The 22,080-nt window shown below is 45.6% G+C and overlaps 1 protein-coding gene across 6 annotated transcripts in view; it reads left to right on the top strand.

Annotated features, from left to right (window-relative positions):
* Positions 1-11,934, top strand: part of DNMBP (dynamin binding protein) — a 132,906-nt gene extending 120,972 nt beyond the window's left edge. For all 6 annotated transcript variants that reach the window (XM_055352736.2, XM_031015532.3, XM_055352738.2 and 3 more), the window contains 5 exons: positions 771-1,103; positions 1,538-1,717; positions 3,203-3,401; positions 7,100-7,650; positions 10,150-11,934. In XM_055352736.2, coding sequence (XP_055208711.2) covers positions 771-1,103; positions 1,538-1,717; positions 3,203-3,401; positions 7,100-7,650; positions 10,150-10,335 — 1,449 coding nt within the window. In that variant the 3' untranslated portion in view covers positions 10,336-11,934. The remainder of the gene's footprint in view (positions 1-770; positions 1,104-1,537; positions 1,718-3,202; positions 3,402-7,099; positions 7,651-10,149) is intronic.
* Positions 11,935-22,080: the final 10,146 nt, after the last annotated feature.

The following is a 22,080-nucleotide window of genomic DNA, read 5'->3' as shown; positions in this document are numbered from 1 at the left end:
TTTGTATTTTTAGTAACTACAGACAGGGTTTTGCCAGGCTGGTCTCAAACTTCTGACCTCAAGTGGTCTGCCCACCTTGGCCTCCCAAAGTGCTGGGATTATGGGCATGAGCCACCATTCCCAACCAAGAGAAAAATTCTTTGGAAGATAAAAATGGGGGCTGTGCGCAGTGGCTGACGCCTGTAATCCCAGCTACTTGGGAGGCTGAGGCTGCAGTGAGCTGAGATTGCACCACTGCACTCCAGCCTGGGTGACAGAGCAAGACTCTGTCTCAAAAAAAAAAAAAAAAAAATGGGTATTACCTAGTTATGATTAAAGGTTTATGAGTGTATGAAAGTTATTCCACCTCAGATTTATGTAACAACTAACTCTGGAGTTAAATTCAAGCTATGTAGACATGTACACATAATAAATGTTACCAGGTAAACTTCACGGCTGGTTTCTAATGCACACATCATATCAGTGTGCAGCTTAGCATTTATCACCTCAAGGAGGTCAAGTGAGATTAGTATATTTTACATACTCCTTGATGTGGGAATTGAAGGTATCTAGTGAGAAGTCTTGTGGAGTATTTAAGTAGAGGCTAGTGATGGGTTAGTAGAATACTGTTGTAGATCTGTATGGGTTTAGCTTGTGTATGGGTTTAGCTTGTGTACTAGAAACGAAGTAGGTGGTTCAGGACACAACAAAGTCAGCCTTAAGAGTGACTTGGATAATCACAAATGTGGGATGCTGTCCAGCTGAGCAATGTGCCTTTCTCGTCCCTACAGAAGGAGAGGACAGAACGGCTTGTCATCTCCCCCTTAAATCAGTTACTGAGCATGTTTACAGGGCCCCATAAGCTGGTACAGAAACGCTTTGACAAGCTCCTGGACTTCTATAACTGTACAGAACGGGCAGAGAAGCTAAAGGACAAGAAGACCCTGGAGGAGCTGCAGTCGGCCCGGAACAACTATGAGGCCCTGAATGCGCAGCTGCTGGATGAGCTGCCCAAGTTCCACCAGTACGCCCAGGGCCTCTTCACCAACTGTGTCCACGGCTACGCTGAAGCCCACTGTGACTTTGTGCACCAGGCTCTGGAGCAATTAAAGCCACTGCTTTCGGTGAGTTTCTTACCCGTTCAGTGGGATGGTCATCTATGGCCTTTGCCTGGTATTTTTCTGGGAAAAATGGTAGCATGGTTTGAAAAATTATCTGAATTAGATAAACTGAACGTGTCACTAGTTCATCCCTCAGGAAATCTTAATCCCTTGATGGTGTCATGAAGCCTGTGGCTTCTGAAACATCCTTTTCCCTCTTGAGCAGTTCCCAGAAGAGCCAGCCAACCTGGCCCGCAGGCAGTGCCCTGGAGAACTTGTGTCTTGCATCGGGCTGCTGTGTCGGTAGCTCAGAGAGTGAGCTGCAGCTGAACTTCAGCTTCCAGTGGTTCTAAGGAGACTGTCAGTCCGGGATCTTTCATCGTGTTTTCTTCTTTTCTCTGGGATCTTTTATTGTGTTTTCTTCTTTTCTCTATCTCTGCTCTTCCCATGGACTCCAGTTACTCAAAGTGGCTGGCAGAGAGGGAAACCTTATTGCCATCTTCCACGAAGAGCACAGCAGAGTTCTGCAGCAACTCCAAGTTTTTACCTTCTTCCCGGAGTCTCTTCCAGCTACCAAGAAGCCGTTTGAGAGGAAAACCATTGACCGCCAGTCTGCTCGAAAGCCACTCCTGGGCCTGGTGAGTAGGGAACTGAGAGCAGCAGCCCCGCCTTGGGGTAAAGAGTGGGAACCCTGCAGCCAGGCCCCCAGGCCCAGATCCCACTATTGGAGTTTCTGTATTTCATAATAAATGGAGAATAGTGTTGCATTTTCACCCATCATGGGCTCATGCATTCGCCATGTTTTTTTTTTGAGACAGAGTTTCATTCTGTTGCCAGGCTGGAGTGCAGTGGTGTGATCTCGGCTCACTACAACCTGCGCCTTCTGGGTTCAAGTGAATTCTCCTGCTTCAGCCTCCCAAGTAGCTGGGACTACAGGCACACGCCACTACGCCCAGCTAATTTTTGTATTTTTTAGTAGAGATGGGGTTTTACCATGTTGGCCAGGGTGGTCTCGATCTCTTGACCTTGTGATCTGTCCGCCTCAGCCTCCCAAAGTGCTGGGATTACAGGCATGAGCCACCATGCCCAGGCTTTTTTTTTTTTGGGGGGGGGGGGGCGGGATTAACCCAGTATTAATGAACCAATGAATTAATTCAGGAAACTGATTTAAGGGTATATTAATTCTGCCAGGCCTATTTTTTTATCATGTATTCATAAAAGTAATACAGCTAAACAGTTAATGGTTGGCTGCCTTTTTTACCTGGAGTTAGTCTTTTTTAACCTCAGTTCTTCCATATGTTAAAAATTAGCATAAGGCACACCAGCTAGAGGACTGCTGATACGTCTTTGCTTACGGGGCAAATATTTTTGCCCCATATGATCCCATAGACATTAATTTATATTACCTTAAAAGGGAGAATTATGATTTTTTGAGACAGAGCCTTGCTCTGTCACCCAGGCTGGATTGCAGTGGTCTGATCTTGGCTCACTGCATCCTCCACCCTCCCAGGTTCAAGTGATTCTCCTACCTCAGCCTCTTGAGTAGCTGGGATTACAGGCATGCGTTACCATGCCTGTATTGTATTTTTAGTAGAGACAGGGTTTCGCTGTGTTGACCAGAGTGGTCTCCAAGTCCTGGCCTCAAGTGATCTTCCCACCTTGGCCCCCCAAAGTGCTGGGATTACAGGTGTGAGCCACCATGCCCAGCCTGAATTTATTATTACCTTTTTTCTTATGACTTCCTTGCTTTCACAGGTGGGGAAGTCAAGATAGATGAACCTAACCGAGAATGTCCCTAACAAAAGACAAGACCTACTAATATCACTTAGATATTTTGATTTTTTTTAAGTGGTATTTTAATCACGTTTGTCACAAGAAAACAAATGTAAGAATAGGTGTGTGTTAAATTTTCTTAACTATAAAGGCATCAAACATTGCCTAAGGGCTCTTGATTTTTACCTAGCCACATGGGCTGGCTTCATCACAAAAACATCTGATGGGAGTGAGATGGGCAGTGACTGACTGTCCCTGCCTCATTTCTGAGACTGGCCACATGTTGGGATGAAATATGGCTGCTGGGGTAGTGGCCACTGAGAGATTTTTGTTAACGTCTTACCTTTCAGCCAAGTTACATGCTACAGTCAGAAGAACTCCGGGCCTCCCTTCTGGCCAGGTATCCCCCTGAAAAACTCTTCCAGGCAGAACGGAACTTCAATGCTGCTCAAGACTTGGATGTCTCACTTTTGGAAGGTGACCTGGTGGGTGTGATTAAGAAAAAAGACCCCATGGGCAGTCAGAACCGCTGGCTGATTGACAATGGAGGTAAGAATTTTAAGCAGCAGAGGATTGTAACTGGAAAAAAAAAAAAAATAGTAGTTTTGGCTGCACCCGAATCCGGACTAGGCCAGGAAAAAAAAACAAAAAGTATCTTTGATTAAGGGGAAAAATAACCTGAAAAATAACCTTAACCTTCTCTAGAGAGTGAAGATCGTTACTGAAACAAAACCTCTTTTTGTTTTGACAAATTCCAGAGGAGACACCCTTGCTTATCATGCAAGCTCTTGCCATATCTTACAGCACTTACAGGCAGGAAGTCCTGCCTCACGGAATCCTGTTCCTTCTTAGCCTGTTCCCAGTATGCCACAAAATAAGCTGCCCTCTTTTCAAATTTTTTTTTTTTTTTTTTTTGTGGCAGTCTTGCTCTGTTGTCCAGGCTGGAGTGCAGTGGCACAATCATAGCTTATTACTCCTGGGTTCAAGGGATCCTCCTGTCCTAGCTGGGACTACAGGCATGCCATCATGCCCAGCTAATTTTTTAATAATTTTATAGATATTACGTCTTGCCATGTTGTCCAGGCTGGTCTCCAACTTCTAGGCTCAAGCCATCCTCCTGCCTGGACCTCCTAAAATGCTGGGATTATAGGTGTGAGCCACTGCACCCAGCACCTCTTCCAGTTTCCATGAATTTGTCTTGTGGAAATTAAAAACCTGTGGGATTTCATTTGCTTTCTTCTCCCCATGACAGTTTTACCTCATGACTATTTAGGGAATTACTTTAAAAACAGCTTACAACTTTTTTGGAGGGAGAGTGATTTACAGAATTTAAGTAAGTGTACAAGGGATAATACTGATCTGTAATCCCTTTTTCCAAAATCCAAAAAGCTCTAAAAAACAAAGATTTTTTTCAGAATACTTTTGCCAAAACCTGAATGAAGGTGATGTGAGACTATTTATAATTGTAACATCCCTTTTGGTGTGAATAGTCATGTGTATGTATTTTTCATTTTTATTATTTTTTAAGACAGGGTCTAGCTCTGTCACCCAGGCTAGAGTGCAGCAGCACAATCTCAGCTCACTGCAACCTCTGCCTTCAAGCGATTCTCCTGCCTCAGCCTCACAAGTAGCATGCACCACCACACCTGGCAAACTTTTTGTATTTTTTGTAGAGATGGGGTTTCACCATGTTGACCAGGCTGGTCTCCAACTCCTAACCTCAGGTGATCCATCTGCCTTGACCTCCCAAAGTGCCAGGATTACAAGCATGAGCCACGGCACCTGGCCTTATTTTTTTTTAAATGCTTGATTGCAACCTGATTCAGCCAAGAGGTTGCTCACATCATGGATGGATGACTACAGCTCCAACATGAATGACACAAAAACATCAGAACTTTCCTATTTGCAATTATGTGAGATACTTTAAGTTTTAGTTTATAACTGACACATACTTGTTCATATCTATGGGGTATGGTGCGATAATTTGGAGATAGGGTCTAGCTTTGTCACCCAGGCTGGATTGTAGTGGCACAATCTTGGCTCACTGCAGCCTCCACCTCCCAGGCTCAAGCAATCCTCCTGTCTCGGCCTCCTGAGTAGCTGGGACCAGAGGCATGCGTGACCATGCCCAGTTAATTTTATTTTAGTAGAGACAGTCTCCCTGTGTTGCCCAGGCTATAAACTTGTCATTTCTTTGCGGAGATATCATTCAGAATCCTTGGCTTCTAGCCATCTTGAAATATACATTATCATTAGCTATAGTAACCTTACTGTGCAATAGAACACCAGAGCTTATTTCTCCTAACTTTGTACCTGTTGAGCAACCTCTCCCCAGACTCACCTCCCCCTCCACCACCCCCAGCCTCTGGTATCTAGCATTCTACTCTCAACCTCTATGAGATCAACTTGTCTAGATTCCACGTGAATGAGATTATATGGTATTTGTCTCTCTGCGCCTGGCTCATTTCACTTAACACGTCCTCCAGGTTCAACCATGTGGCCGCAAATGACAGGATCTCATTCTGAATATTCATTAACAGAATTGATTACGGGGTGCTGACCCTGCTGGGGGGTTTTACAAAATAGGTAGTATAGGTACTTGACTACCTTCCCAGAATTAAAAAGAATCTGAATTCCAAAACATATCTGGCCCTAAGCATTTTAGGTAGGGATTGTGGTCCCTATCTAGACAGACATCTATGTATTCACCACCCAGAACTGAAAAATGTCACATTTCTTGGTTTCTTTAAAAGCATCTTGTGGATTTTTTTCTCCCCACTTCTGCTTACCCAGAACGAGAGATTAAAAGTGGGACAGGAAGGACAGAGGATGGAGCCTGTTAGGGTGACATCAGGTGACAGCTACTGCTGGGGTCAGAGACAGATGGACCTAAAGTCCCAAGCTGTTTAAGAAACTGCTCCATCCTTCAGTTTTTATCTACTCAAACTTGAGAAGTGGTAGCAGGAAGCCACAGTATTCAGATCAGCTGTCAGGTATAGGAAATGCATCAAAGATCAATAGAGTGATGGCCATTGTTCTCATGGAGGCTACATACTCTGGGCCTGTGCCTTGACAGTGTTATGAAAAATTGTCACGTGGATGCTCGCGCAATCCCTAGTTTATACTTGAGTTTTAGCTGAAAGCCCCCTTGGTCATCATCTTGGGCAATTTATTAAAGTGAACCATGTGCAGCACACGTTACGTGTATATTCTAACAAACAGTTTCCTACATTAGAACATCCTTCCAGTATATCCAGACTCTCAGAGCAAAGGATTCACGTGTCCTGGTGGGAAAGAGGGCAGGGAGGTCTATGGAGGGGCTTCTTGAGCTGAGGCTTTTTTTTTTTTTTTTTTTTTTTTTTTTTTGAGACAGAGTTTCGTTCTTGTTGCCCAGGTTGGAGTGCAATGGCGTGGTCTTGGCTCACTGCAACGTCTGGCTCCTGGGTTCAAGCGATTCTCCTGCCTTAGCCTCCTGAGTAGCTGGGATTACAGGCGCGCACCACCACACCTGGCTAATATTTTTGTATTTTTAATAGAGACGGGGCTTCACCATGTTGGCCAGGCTGGTTGTGAACTCCTGACCTCTGGTGATCTGCCCTCCTCAGCCACCCAAAGTGCCTGGATTACAGGTATGAGCCACTGTACCCAGTTTTTTTTGTTTTGTTTTGTTTTTAAATAGAGATGAAGTCTCGCTGTGTTGACCAGGGAACTGGGCTCAAGCAATCCTCTCATCTCAGCTTCCCAAAGAGCTAGGATTACAGGCGTGAGCTCTCGTGCGCGGCCGAGGCTGGTTCTTAACTCGGTCTTTTCCACTCTTGCTGTATTTGAACATAGGCTTGATCAAGCCTTCCTCTTAGGCATCATCTCAGTGTCCTATGACATTCTCTTCCCATGCCGGTTCCCAGACATGGATTGTTTTCATTGCTGTCTTCTCAGTTGGCCATGGGCCTCCTGAGCACACATCTGTTGTGAGGTTGTGAACATGAATGAACCGGCAGGCAGCTGCGGCTCTTCATCTCTACCTACACACATCACATCCTGGGACTGAGTGTTCCAAGCCGCTTTGTCACTAGGCATTTTATTTTGTGTCTCTCACTATTGGCCTGGCTTTTGAGTTTTTGTTTTACTCTTCATTTTACAGATGAATAACCTAGCTTTTAGATCAGTTTTTTTTTCTCTCAATGCTCCCTCTGTCTGACCAGCCTTCTGCTAAGAGTTCTTGTTTATATTTCCTGTTTCCTTTATAGTCACCAAAGGCTTCGTGTATAGCTCCTTCCTAAAGCCCTACAATCCTCGCCGCAGCCACTCCGATGCCTCCGTGGGTAGCCACTCCTCCACAGAGTCTGAGCATGGCAGCTCCTCCCCCAGGTTCCCACGCCAGAACAGCGGCAGCACCCTGACCTTCAACCCCAGCAGCATGGCTGTATCCTTTACCTCGGGGTCTTGCCAGAAGCAGCCTCAAGATGCAGCTCCTCCGCCAAAGGAATGTGACCAAGGAACTCTCAGTGCATCCCTAAATCCGAGTAATTCAGAGAGTAGTCCTTCCAGATGCCCTTCAGACCCAGACTCTACCTCCCAGCCAAGGTCAGGGGACTCTGCAGATGTAGCTAGAGATGTAAACCAACCCACTACCACGCCGAGGAGCTACCGGAACTTCAGGCATCCAGAAATAGTTGGCTACTCCGTACCAGGACGAAATGGGCAAAGTCAAGACCTCGTCAAAGGATGTGCAAGAACAGCCCAGGCTCTGGAAGACAGAAGTACAGAGCCAGACGGCAGTGAGGCAGAAGGCAACCAGGTGAGTGCGTAAGTGGCCTGCCACTGTGGCACAGGCGGCAGCAGATGTGTTGTGGGTACCAGCGGGGGTGAGGTAGAAGCGGCTTGCCTGAGGCCTAGGGGTGATCTGAGATGAGCTCACAGACACACCTTTCAAGCACACAAGGAATCTCTGCCATCAGAGCCTTCTGAGCACCTTCCCCTGCTGATACTTCACAGGCTATTCCTGGACCCCTCTGTGTCACTGGGTGTTTAAAAGGTGCCATAATGACAACTTCATTATTCTTCCAGTTCACTAATTCTTCAGTTGTATAACATCCATTTAATCCACTTGTTTGGTTTTTGATTCAAGTAACCATACTTTTTTTTTTTTTTGATGAGTTTGCCACCCAGGATGGAATGCAGTAGCATGATCTCAGCTCACTGCAACCTCCACCTCTCAAGTTCAAGCAATTCTCATTTCTCATGCCTCGGCTTCCTGAGTAGCTGGGATTACAGGTGTACACCAACACACCCAGCTAATTTTTGTATTTTCAGTAGAGACAGGCTTCACCATGTTGGCCAGGCTGGTCTGGAACTGCTGGCCTCAAGTGATCCGCCCACCTCGGCCTCCCAAAGTGCTGAGATTACAGGCGTGAGCCGTTGTGCCCAGCCCCAGTTTTTCCTGTTCTCTTTGTAATGGCCTGTTCCCGTTTATGAGTTTGATTGTAGGCTTTGTTTCTCAAACGTTTTGGGGTTTTTTTTTTTGTTTTTTTTTTTTTTTGAGACAGAGTCTTGCTCTGTCGCCCAGGCTGGAGTGCAGTGGCACGATCTCAGCTCACTGCAACCTCCACCTCCCAGGTTCAAGCGATTCTCCTGCCTCAGCTTCCTGAGTAGCTGGGACTACTTTATTAGAGACAGGGTTAGAGACAGGGTTTCCCTATGTTGGCCAGGATGGTCTCCATCTCCTGACCTCGCTGCCTGCCTTGGCCTCCCAACTTGCTGGGATTACAGGCGTGAGCCACCCACACCTGGCCATATCTTGAACTAACCTGTATGCTTTAAAGCCATTTTCAGATTCACAGCTGCAGAGTCTTTGCTTCACCCTTTGTTGCCTTTGCTCGCTCTTCAGCGGAGCATCTTCCTGTGTTGACTGTCAGGTTTGTCTGCGAGCTCATCTCCAGAAGTATTTGCCCTCATGGGAAGGCCCAGTCGTGTCCTGGGTTGTAGAGGTGCTGCCTCTGCCACTGTCTGGATTCTAGGAGTCCAGTTTTTACCCACTTTCTCAGTTCAGGCTTCCCATAGCACATTCCTCAGTGCCACAGCCGAGCTTTGTGCATGCTTGTTTTTCTGGTGATTTCTCTTACAACCTACTTCCCGGGTCAAACATCCCCATTCTGGGCCTACCAAGCAGACAGTTATTATAGACACATCAAAGGGAAAAGAAGGCCCTTTCTTAGATTGAGTTCGAGCAGGGAATGTAGTTGTAGTCTCAGCTCCAGTCCCTGACCAGGTCCTAAAGCTCCAGCCCTGGGCACGTGTCCCTCCCTCTGGCCCCCATGGGCCTCATGGCTTCTCCTCCTCCCTGAGCTCCTGCCTTCCATGGGCATTAGATCATGAGATCTTTGTTTGTGGCATCTAAAGATCAACTTTTCTTTGAAGTTGGTTGTGGTTTTCTGGTTTTTCTTTTTCATAATTTGTGTTGGAGGTATGGAAGAGTATGCTCGTCTTCCACCCTTTAAAGCAATTCTAAAAGACTGAAAAGGTAGTTTTTTTAAAATGGAGTCTTGCTGTGTTGCCCAGGCTGGAGTGCAATGGTGCAACCTCTGCCTGCTGGGTTCAGGCAATTTTCCTGCCACAACCTCTGGAGTAGCTGGGATCACAGGTGTTCACCGTCATGCTTATTTTTCGTGTTTTTGGTAGAAATGGGGTTTCACACCATGTTGACCAGCTGGTCTGAAACTCCTGCCCTCTAGTGATCTGCCCTCAGCCTCCCAAATTGGTGTTTGTTCCAAGACAGAGTCTCACTCTGTCGCCCAGGGTCTGGAATCCAGTGGCGCGATCTTGGCTCACTGCAACCTCTGCATCCTGGGTTGGAGCAATTCTCCTGCCTCAGCCTCCTGAGTAGCTGGGATTAGAAGTGTGTGCCACCACGCCCGGCTAATTTTTGTATTTTTAGTAGAGGTGGGGTTTCACCATGTTGGCCAGGCTGGTCTTAAATTCCCGACTTCAGGTGATCCACCCATCTCAGCCTCCCAGAGTGCTGGGATTACAGGCACGAGCCACCGTGCCCGGCCAAATTGGTGTTTTCTTTTAATCATCCCTATTATGGTAGCCATCATCCATATGTACCTATTTAAATTTATTTTAGTTAAAATTAAATAAGATTAAAAATTCAGTTCCTCTGTCTCACTGGCCATATTTCAGGGGCTCAGTAGCCACATGTGGGCATGTGGATGTGGAACCCTCCCCAACACCGCACGAAGCTGTTGGATGGCATTGCTCCCAGCAGTTTCCGATTTTCTCTCTCTCCCTCACACAGGTCTATTTTGCTGTCTACACCTTCAAGGCACGAAACCCAAATGAGCTGAGCGTGTCAGCCAATCAGAAACTCAAGATCCTCGAGTTTAAAGATGTTACAGGAAATACAGAGTGGTGGTTAGCTGAGGTTAACGGGAAGAAGGGCTACGTTCCCTCCAATTATATCCGCAAAACCGAGTACACCTGAGCCCACGTTGCCTGCCACCCAGCCTTGCTGCCTTTGCTTTCAGGCCGCCGAGGGTTCTGGCGGCCTGCCGAGAGGGCGCCTGCTCCTGAGACACAGGCCCTGTCTGCGTTGCTTAACCATGGCATGGTGGAGCACACCACAGATCTTGTTCTCCTCGATTGGGTTGTAAACCTTGATGCTCACTAGAATCTCTAGAATTTGAAATGGACCCTGGGGCTTTGCAAATGACTTAGTGACTATGAGAAGAGAGACAAGTCTTGGAGCTGGCTTTTGGAAAGGAGAAACTTGCAGTCAGAAGCCCAGTGTCCTATGTATGCAGGAAGCTGTGCTCTAGCAATAGACAGTGTTGGTATTGGTTGTGCTGTACAGCGTTTGGGGTGGCCCCACGTTCCATGCTCAGCTGACCGGATGCCAACTCAGATGAAAAGAATTCATGGCTCTGGGCACCCCGTGAGGCAGTGCTTGCACATGGCTGGGAGTTTGTCGGGATTGAACCAAACCTAGTGCTTCAAAGCTCCTGGGACACCTCCAGTGTCCAGCACACATTCTCATACATACTGCCTCTAATTTCTAAAGTCCCTAAAGCACTACCTTCTGTAACCTTGTTTCTTTTACTCCATTCCCAGATTAGTTATGCAAAATTCAACTGCATTCTACTTTTAGAAGTGTTTAGGGTCTTTATTTTCTGTTGACCCTTCATCTGAAAGATTCTCTTCCGTTGTTAGGTACAATCACTGCCCCCCTTTTTTTTCTGAGATGGGGTCTTGCTATCTTTTTTTTCTGAGATGGGGTCTTGCTATGTTGCCCAGGCTGGTCTTAAACGCCTGGGCTCAAGCAACCCTCCTGCCTCCTTGCTGAGATTACAGGTGTGAGCCACCATACCCCAACCTCAATGACACCTTTTTGATGGTCTTTACACAGTCTATGATGTCTGGTGGCTCCTGCCCTGGACTCAATAATTGATAGATTTTCCTAGAGTAACAGTATGAGAGCTCCAGCCATTCCATTAAAAGTATTAGTTCTGCTTTGAGCTGAAACCAGTTGAGCCTAGTGGAAGACTGGATGTCTTTCTTCTTCATCCAAGCACCCTAATGACTGTTTAGTTACATCCATAGATGCAGACAACATAACACCTGTGACTTACTTGAATTGGGATAAGCCATTCCAGAAGTAGCTTATCCTAGACTTGGAAATAAGATTTTTTCACCACTAACTTCCATGCTTCAGAGATGACATTCAAAGCCAGATTCCCAAGTGCCTGATCATACCTCCCAGTCTCAGGAAGATATTTGCTTACCCCTTAGACCAAGAACCTTAAGATCTTCCCCAGCTATGAAGCCTATCTTGGAATGGGAAACCATGAAATTTGTCTTTTAAAAGAAAGGGAAGAAATAGCCTTACAGCCCCTGTTCCTCCAAGTGCACATTTAGCCTTAAAATCCTGGGAGTCGGGAGACACCGTGGAGTCCTTACATCCACAGTGTCTCTGCTGGTCGTGGTCAGAAGGCAGTAATGCAAGAGTCCTTTTGTGAAGAGTGTTTCTATGTAGAGATGTTTATATTTAAGTAGTTCTTTTATAAATAAAAGCATTTCTAATGGCCTTGGATATTTTCTTGATTTCCATGTTTAAGCTGAATGGGTTTTTTTGTTTGTTTGTTTAAGCTGAACATTTTTCCTGGGCTTCTGGGGAGGCCTTCTTGACAATGAGTGATGTCCACATCTGGGAGAATGGGAGAGGCTAACTGAAGAAATGCAGGCCCAAAGTCATTCTGTCAAAGATTCCAACAGAATCTCTATATACTCAGGCCGAGTGTGGTGGCCCACACCTGTAATCCCACCAGCACTTTGGGAGGCCAAGGTGGGCGGATCACTTGAGGCCAAGAGTTTGAGACCAGCCTGGCCAACATGGTGAAACCCCATCCCTACTGAAAATACAAAAATTAGCCGGGCATGGTGCTGCATGCCAACAGTCCTGGCTAATCAAGTGGCTGAGAATTGCTTGAACCTGGGTGGCAGAGGTTGCAGTGAGCCAAGATCACCCCACTGTACCCCAGCCTGGGCGATAGCAAGACCCTGTCTCAAAAAAAAAAAAAAAAAAAAATCTGTATACTCAAAAGATGTCCATGCTGCAGGTGACTGCCTCTATTTTCATCTTGTCCTATGAAATTCTAACGGAACAGAAGAGCTGGGATCTCTAGGGGATAAGTATTTCCCTGATATTGCAGATGTGGACACTGATACACAAGGTTATCTAACAAGGTCACGGAGCAGCAGCTCAGGCAGTTGGGGGCAGGGAAGAAAGTGGCAGGGCTAGTGGCAGAGGTGGGATTGAGGACAGTATGGTGGGTGACAGTAAAGCGATCACCCAGTGTTAAGGAATAGAAATCACTGAATTGGGTAAGCTGCAGGAAAGCAGCTGACAAGTCACCTATGCTACTCTCATGTGATAGACTAGGAAAATGGGGTCCAGAGACATTCGTACTCACCCAAGTCATACATCAAGTTTTTGAGGGGTTGTGAATTGAAACTCGGGCCTGCAGGCTCAGGCTGAGTCTGTACACCTTGTTCTGGAGCCAGACTGTCTGGCTTCTGACACTTAGCAGCTTTGTGACCTTGGCAACATACCCACCTCTGTCTCAGTTCCCTGGTTGAGGTAGAGATAGTAATAGCATCCACCTTGTAGAGTTGATAGGAAGATTCCGTGAGTTAATACATGCAGCATGCTGCAACAGGACAGCTGCGAGATACTGGAGGAGGACTTTCAGTGCTTGTCCCCCCATGGAAACATCTTAAACTATCCGTGCATGAATACCCTAAGCGCTAAGAAAACCATGTGAGAGATGACAGCACCTGGGTGTTGCATGCCAATATTAAGAAAAGATGCATTGGAGATGGCAGGGAGGACATGTTCACAGGACCTGTGCCGACCCCTCCCTCAGCCGCAGGCAGCGCAGCACACATCGGAACACCCTCTGCATGGGGGGAAGAGAGGGAAGTGAGTCCCAGACTCAACCTTGGACCTCAGCACTACCCCCCAGTAAAACCCAGTGCCCAGCAGGTCCTCACAGCCCCAGACTCCAGGCTCGTAGCTGCACACTTGCCCCCAGGCCTGCCTGTAGCATAGAAGCTTCACGGGAATGCCTGAGACCACTATGGACACTCATGTGACTAACATTTGCTCAAGACAACACACCTGCCCATTCTTGATAGAGGAGTAGTAAGGGCCTAGGATAACAAGCCCTTACTATTCTAGATAACCTATCTATATATCTAGGATATATGGATCCCAGGTTTCTAGCTTAGGAGACAGCAGAGAAGTGATGGGTGCCAATGGACCATCCAGCTGGAAAGGGGAAAGAAATACATGCAAAGCATTTCAACAGGCTTGGTGCTTACTCCTGAGTTCACTGTGGGTCAGATCATTGACCCCTTATGTTCCCCTCTTGATTCAAGCCATGAGGAAGAAGAACCCGGAAATACAGTCCTGGATGGAGTTTGTGTCTTGTAGGAGCTGGTTGTTACCAGCTTGTACCCACTGCTCCCACAGCACCCTCTCCACCCAAAGCACCCACCATCAAATTCCCCTTCCAGCTCTGCAGATCCAGCAGGAGGTTAGCGTGAAGGAATCACATCAGATATAGGTAAGAAAAACATTCAGCCACTCTCCTCTTGCCTTACTGTCCTATCTCAACATCTCTATGCATCCAGAACACTTTCTTAAAGCACAAAACCTACTTCAAAGCCATGAAGAGTGGTACAGACCTTTATGGAAGATTTCTTGTGGGTATGAAAGACGACAACCCCACCTATGACAAGGCAGAACTTTCTGGAAATATTGCTTTTCAACATCGACACAAGACTTCTACTTCTTCCGGCATCAGTCCAACTCTCCCTCAATATTCCTCTCCACCCATTTTCCTACTGCCGAGCTTTCCCCTCTTCCTCCCTGTCCCCTACTCCCCTTGTAAGTCAAATGACTGAGTTCTTGCACTGGCATCTACCCCAAGTACCAACATCATCACACCAGAACAAAGGCCTCATGGCCACACAGTGCAAAATGGCCACACAGTGCAAACAAACAGAAGACTCTCAGAATATGAGGGAATGGCCAGACGTTTCTACTTAGTTATTTTGTATTATATATGATGCTAATATGAGTGCCTTGGTTCCAAGGAACATCCCATGGCACACAATGTCCTCAAGAGAGTCTGAAAGCTTTCTGGGAAGCTCAGGGGTCTGTCCAAAATAGCATCTTCCACTCACTGAGCCACGCACTGTGCCAAGGCTTACCCTGCATTATCCTATGTCACCCCCTACCCCCGCCCAACAAAAGAACACTACAAGGTGTGTAGAAGTAACAAAACATGTTCAGAGCCCAGCAGGTCGAGGCTGCAGGAAGCCGTGATCGCACCACTGCACTCCAGCCTGGACAGCAGAGTGAGACCATCTCAAAAACAGAATGACTGATGCTCAGAGGATAAGAAACTCAACCTGGTTTACCCAGATAGAAATAGTAAGACTCAGATTTCAATCCCAGCCCTGAGAGCAAAGCTCATGTATTTAACCCTTTGCTATATACCCACTTGAGAACACACCAGCTCATGTGTACAACCAAAAGGACTTTGGCCCTAAGCCATTGAATGGCCCTTCCTAGTCAGTTCTGTGGGAGCCTTCATCAAAAGAGGACACTGGCCCTTTAAAGGAAGGATTGAATAGCAGTAAGAGTCTAAGCCAGTCTCCATTGCCTTAGGTCAATGTGGAAACAACACATAACCTTCAACTCTCCTCCAGGGCCTGGTCTACATAGAGCTGTCTGGAGCCCTGCCCTGGCTGCCTCTGTTCCTGAACCTTTGGATTTCTTGGAATTCTAATCCTCTAAATCCAGTCTTTTGACTGAACCATTTGGAAATTGAGGCCTGCATGGCAGTAGGGAGTACCCTCACCCAACTCTTTAGGAAATTTCCAAAATACACCTAGTACCAGTAAACAACCTGCCTGGTTCCCTAATCTTTCCTTCACCATGTAGAGGCTTCTGGATAATTTTGGTCCTCAGAGTTCACTATTGGGAGTCTTCTAATAGCATCTGCTCCAAGTTAAGAAGATTCGCACACTGATCCTAAAATTCATACGGAAACGCAAGGGACCCAGAGTAGCCAAAACAATCTTGAAAGAAGGAACAAGATATAAAACTACAATAAGTAAGACTATGTGAGACTGACATAAGATAGACATAGATTGAGGGTCTAACACTTTGGCCAGGCACAGTGGGTCACACCTACAACCCCAACACTTTGTGAGGCTGAGGTAGAAGGATTGCTTGAGCCCAGAATTCGAGACCAAACTAGGCAACATGGTGAAATTCCATTTCTACAAAAATACAAAACTTAGTTGGGCATGGTGGTGCACACCTGTAATTCCAGCTACTTGAGAGGTGAAGTAGGAAGATTATTTGAGCCTGGGAGGTTGGGGCTGCAGTGAACAGTGAACAGTGAACACGCTACTGCACTCCAGCCTGGTGACAGCGTGAGACCTCGTCTCAAAAAACATAAAAATAAAGCTTTATATGTATTGTCAAATATGAATTGACCAAGGTGTCAGAACAACTTAATGGGGAAACAACCATCTTTTGCACAGATGGTGCCAGGACAACTGGATATCCACATGCAGGAGAATGAAGTTAGACAGCTTCCTAAACCACACACGAAAATTCACTCCAAATGGAGCATAGACCTAAATGTAAGAGTTAGAACTACACAATTCTTAAAACGGGAAAAAGTTCTCACAACCTTGGATTAGGCTTTAGTTTCTTCAAATGACAACAAAAGTGACCAAAAAAAAAAAAAAAAAACCAAACCAGATAAATTAGACCTCATCAAAATGGAAAACTTTTGTGCTTATAATGCCATTGGCCAGGCATGATGGCTCACACCTATAACCACAGCACCTTGGGAGGCCAAGGCAGGAGGATTTCTTGAGCCCAGGAATCTGAGACCAGCCTGGGCAACACAGGTAGAACTCGTCTCTACAAAAAAATTTTTTCAATTAGCCAGGCATGGTGGTGTAGTCCCAGCTACTTGGGAGGCTGAGGTGGGAGGATTGCTTGAGCCCAGGACGTAGTAACTGCAGTGAGCCATGATTGTGCCACTGCACTCCAGCCTGGGTGACAGAGCAAGACCTCATCTAAAAACAACCAAACAAAATAAGAAACACACTATCAAAGTGAAAAGACAACCCACAGAATAAGAAAAATATGTTTCAACTCAGACGTCTGATAAGAGAATTGTATCCAGAATATATAAAGAAGTCTTATAACTCATTGATAAGAAAATAAACACCCAATTTAAAATTGGGCAAAGGGACCAGGCCTGTTGGCTCACACCTATAATCCCAGCACTGCGTGAGGCTGAGGTGGGAGGACTGCTTTAGCCCAGGAGTTCAAGACCAGCCTGGGCAACATAGAGAGACCCCACCTCTGCCAAAAATAATAATACTAATTAGCTGGGAGTGGTGGTGCCTGCCTGTCTGTGGTCCCAGCTACTTGGGAGGCCGAGGTGTGAGGCTTCTGGCTTGAGCCCAGGAGGCTGAGGCTGCAGTGAGCTATAACTGAGCTACTGTACTCCACTCTAAGTAACAGAGTGAGACCTTGTCTTAAAAGAAAAAAAAAAAAAAGCTCAATATCACTAACCAGATAAATGCAAATTGAAACCACAATGAGATATCATCTCACCACAGTGAAAATGGCTTTTATAAAAAAAGAAAAGAAAGAGGGGAGGGGCCGAGATAGAATAGGAAGAACTCTGGTCTGCAGCTCCCAGTGAGACCAATGCAGAAGGCGGGCGATTTCTGCATTTACAACTGAGGTACCCAGTTCATCTTACGGGGGTTAGGCTGTGGGTACAACCCATGGAGAGTGAGCAGAAGCAGAGCGGGGCGTCGCTTCACCCCAGAAACTCAAGGAGCCAGGGGACCTCCCTCCCCCAGCCAAGGGAAGCCGTGAGGGACTGTGCTACCCAGCCCGGATACTACCCTTTTCCCTTGGTTTTTGTAATCTGCAGATCAGGAGATTCCCTCGTGTGATAACACCATCAGTGCCCTAGGTTTCAAACACAAAACTGGGCGGGTGTTTGGGCAGACATTGAACTAGCTGCAAGAGTTTTTTTCATACCCCAGTGGCGCCTGGAACCCCAGTGAGACAGAACCGTTCACTCCTCTGGAAATGGAAAGGGGGCTGAAGCCAGAGAGCCACGTGGTCTCGCTCCGCAGATGCCACTCCCACGGAGCCCAGCAAGCTAAGATCCACCGGCTTGAAATTCTCACTGCCAGCACAGCAGTCTCAAGTCAACCTGGGATGACCAAGCTTGGTGCAGGAAGGGGCATCCGCCATTACTGAGGCTTTAGTAGGCAGTTTTCCCAACAGTGCTAAGAAGATAGGAGGTTTAGACTGGGCGGGAATTCACCATGGCATGGCTAAGCAGCCATGGCCAGACTGCTTCTTTAGATTCCTCCTCACTGGGCAGGGCATACTTTGAAGGAAAGGTAACAGCCCCAGTCAGGGGCATACAGATAAAATTCCCACCTCCCTGGGACAGAGCACCTGGGGGAAGGGGCGGCTGTGGGTGCAGCTTCAGCTGATTTAATTGTTCCTGCCTGCCAGCTCCGAAGAGAACAGCTGATCCTGACAAGAAGGATTCTCCCAGCACAGCACACCAGCTCTGCTAAGGGACAGACTGCCTTCCCAAGTGGGTCCCTGATCCCTGTGCCTCCTGACTGGGAGACACCTCCCAGCAGGGGTCAACAGACACCTCATACAGGAGAGCTCCAGCCGGCATCAGGTCGGTGCCCCCCTGGGACGAAGCTTCCAGAGGAAGGAGCAGGAAGCAATCTTTGTTGTTCTGTTAGCCTCCACTGGTGATACCCAGGCGAACAGGGTCTGGAGTGGACCTCCAGCAAACTGCAGCAGAACTGCAGCAGAGGGGTCTGTTAGAAGAAAAACAGAAAGCAACAACATCAACATCAACAAAAAGGACCCCCCCACACAGAAACCCCATCCAAAGGCCATCAGCTTCAAAGATCAAAGGTAGGAAAATCCATGAAGATGAGGAAAAACCAGCGCAAAAATGCTGAAAATTCCAAAGACCAGAATGCCTCCCCTCCTCCAAATGATTGCAACTCCTCTCCAGCAAGGGCACAAAACTGGATGGAGAATGAGATTGATGAATTGACAGAAGTAGGCTTCAGAAGGTGGGTAATAACAAACTTTAGCTCTGAGCTAAAGGAGCATGTTCTAACCCAATGCAAGGAAGCTAAGAACCTTGATAAAAGATTATAGGAACTGCTAACTAGAATAACCAGTTTTGAGAGGAACATAAATTACCTGATGGAGCTGAAAAACACAGCAGGAGAACTTCGTGAAGCACACGCAAACATCAATAGCCAAGTCAACCAAGCAGAAGAAAGGATATTAGAGATTGAAGATCAACTTACTGAAATAAGGCATGAAGACAAGATTAGAGAAAAAAGAATGAAAAGGAACGAACAAAGCCTCCAAGAAATATGAGACTATGTGAAAAGACCAAACCTACAATTGATTGGTGTACCTGAAAGTGACGGGGAGAATGGAACCAAGTTGTAAAACATACTTCAGGATATTTTCCAGGAGAACTTCCCCAACCTAGCAAGACAGGCCAACATTCAAATTCAGGAAATGCAGAGAACACCACTAAGATACTTCTCGAGAAGAGCAACCCCAAGACACATAATCGTCAGATTCTCTAAGGTTGAAATGAAGGAAAAAATGTTAAGGGCAGCCAGAGAGAAAGGTCAAGTTACCTACAAAGGGAAGCCCCTCAGACTAACAGCAGATCTCTCTGCAGAAACCCTACAAGCCAGAAGAGAGTTGGGGGGCAATATTCAACATTTATTTTCTCGAGATAGAGTTTCACTCTTGTTGCCCAGGCTGGGGTGCAATAGCGCGATCTCAGCTCCCTGCAACCTCTGCCTCCCGGATTCAAGCAATTCTCTTGCCTCAGCCTCCCCAGTAGCTGGGATTACAGGTACCCAGCACCACACTTGGCTAATTTTGTATTTTTAGTAGAGATGGGGTTTCACCATGTTGGCCAGGCTGGTCTCAAACTCCTGATCTCAGGTGATCCACCCACCTCGGCCTGCCAAAGTGCTGGGATTACAGGCATGAGCCCAGCCTTGACATTCTTAAAGAAAAGAATTTTCAACCTAGAATTTCATATCCAGCCAAACTAAGCTTCATAAGCAGAGGATAAATAAAATCCTTTACAGACAAGCAAATGCTGAGGGATTTTGTCACCACCAGGCCTGCCTTACAAGAGCTCCTGAAGGAAGTACTAAATATGGAAAGGAAAAACCAGTACCAGCCACTGCAAAAAAACAACAAAATATAAAGACCAACAACAGTATGAAGAAACTGCATCAACTAATGTGCAAAATAACCAGCTAGCATCATGATGTCAGGATCAAATTCACACATAACAATATTAACCTTAAATGTAAATGGACTAAATGCCCAAATTAAAAGACACAGACTGGCAAATTGGATTAAGAGTCAAGACCCATCCGTGTGCTGTATTCAGGAGGCCCATCTCATGTGCAAAGACACACATAGGCTCAAAATAAAGGGATGGAGGAATATTAACCAAGCAAATGGAAACAAAAAAAAAAAATGCAGGAGTTACAATCCTAGTCTCTGAAAAAACAGACTTTAAACCAACAAAGATCAAAAAAGACAAACAAAGGCATTACGTAATGGTAAAGGGATCAATGCAACAAGAAGAGCTAACTATCCTAAATATATATGCACCCAATACAGGAGCACCCAGACTCATAAAGCAAGTTCTTAGAGACCTACAAAGAGACTAAACTCCCACACAATAATAGTGGGAGACTTTAACACCCCACTGTCAATATTAGAGCAATGAGACAGAAAATTAACAAGGATATTCAGGACTTGAACTCAGCTCTGGACCAAGCGGACCTATTAGACATCTACAGAACTCTCCGCCCCAAATCAGCAGAATATACATTCTTCTCAGCACCACATAGCACTTACTCTAAAATCGACCACATAATTGGAAGTAAAACAGTCCTTGGCAAATGCAAAAGAACGGAAATCATAACAAACTGTCTTTCAGACCACAGTGCAATCAAATTAGAACTCAGGATTAAGAAACTCACTCAAAACCACACAACTATGTGGAAATTGAACAACCTGCTCCTGAATGACTGCTAGGTAAATAATGAAATTAAGTCAGAAATAAAGAAGTTCTGTGAAACCAATGAGAACAAAGACAACATACCAGAATCTCTGGGACACAGCTAAAGCAGTATTAAGAGGGAAATTTATAGCACTAAAATGCCCCCATCAGGAAGCTGGAAAGATCAAAAACTGACACCCTAACATCACAATTAAAATAATTAGAGAAGCAAGAGCAAACAAATTCAAAAGCTAGCAGAAGACAAGAAATAACTAAGATCAGAGCAGAACTGAAGGAAATAGAGACAAAAAAAGCCCTTAAAAAAAGAAAATCAATGAATCCAGGAGCTGCTTTTATGAAGATTAACAAAATAGACTGCTAGCTAGACTAATCAAGAAGAAAACAGAAGAATCAAATAGATACAGTAAAAAATGATAAAGGGGATATCTCCACTGATCCCACAGAAATACAGACTACCATCAGAGAATACTATAAACACCTCTCCACAAATAAACTAGAAAATCTAGAAGAAATGGATAAATTCCTGGACACATACACCCTCCCAAAACTAAACCAGGAAGAAGTCAAATCCCTGAATAGACTAATAACAAGTTCTGAAATTGAGGCAAGAATAGCCTACTAACCAAAAAAAGCCCAGGACCAGATGGAATTCCACCAGCAGTACAAAAAGGAGCTGGTACCATTCCTTCTGAAACTATTCCAAATAATAGAAAAAGAGGGACTCCTCCCTAACCCATTTTATGAGGCCAGTATCATCCTGATACCAAAACCTGTCAGAGACACAACAAAAAAAGAAAATTTCAGGCCGATATCCCTGATGAACATCAATGCAAAAATCCTCAATAAAATACTGGCAAACTGAATCCAGCAGCACATCGAAAAGCTTATCCACCATGACCAAGTCGGCTTCATCCCTGGGATGCAAAGCTGGTTCAAGACACTCAATAAAACTCAAAATCCCTTCATGCTAAAAACTCTCAATAAACTAGGTATTGATGGAACATCTCAAAATAATAAGAGCTATTTATGACAAACCCATAGCCAATGGGGAAAAGCTGGAAGCATTCCCTTTGAAAACCAGCACAAGACAAGGATGCCGTCTCTCACCACTCCTATTCAGTGTAGTATTGGAAGTTCTGGCCAGGGCAATCAGGCAAGAGAAATAAAGGTATTCAAATAGGAATGGAGGAAGTCAAATTGTCTCTGGTTGCAGACGATATGATTGAACATTTAGAAAATCTCATCTTCTCAGCCCAAAAACTCCTTAAACTGATAAGCAGCTTCAGCAAAGTCTTAAAATACAAAATCAATGTGCAAAAATCACAAGCATTCCTATACACCAACAATAGACAAGCAGAGAGCCAAATCACAAGTGAACCCCCACACACAATTGCTACAAAGAATCAAATACCTAAGAATCCAACTTACATGGGATGTGAAGGACCTCTTCAATGAGAACTACAAACCAATGCTCAAGGAAATAAGAGGATACAAATTGA

Source organism: Gorilla gorilla, chromosome 8 (genome assembly GCF_029281585.2).
Source record: "Gorilla gorilla gorilla isolate KB3781 chromosome 8, NHGRI_mGorGor1-v2.1_pri, whole genome shotgun sequence".
Classification (NCBI taxonomy): Eukaryota; Metazoa; Chordata; class Mammalia; order Primates; family Hominidae; genus Gorilla; species Gorilla gorilla.
This window is presented reverse-complemented; position numbering and strand designations above follow the sequence as displayed.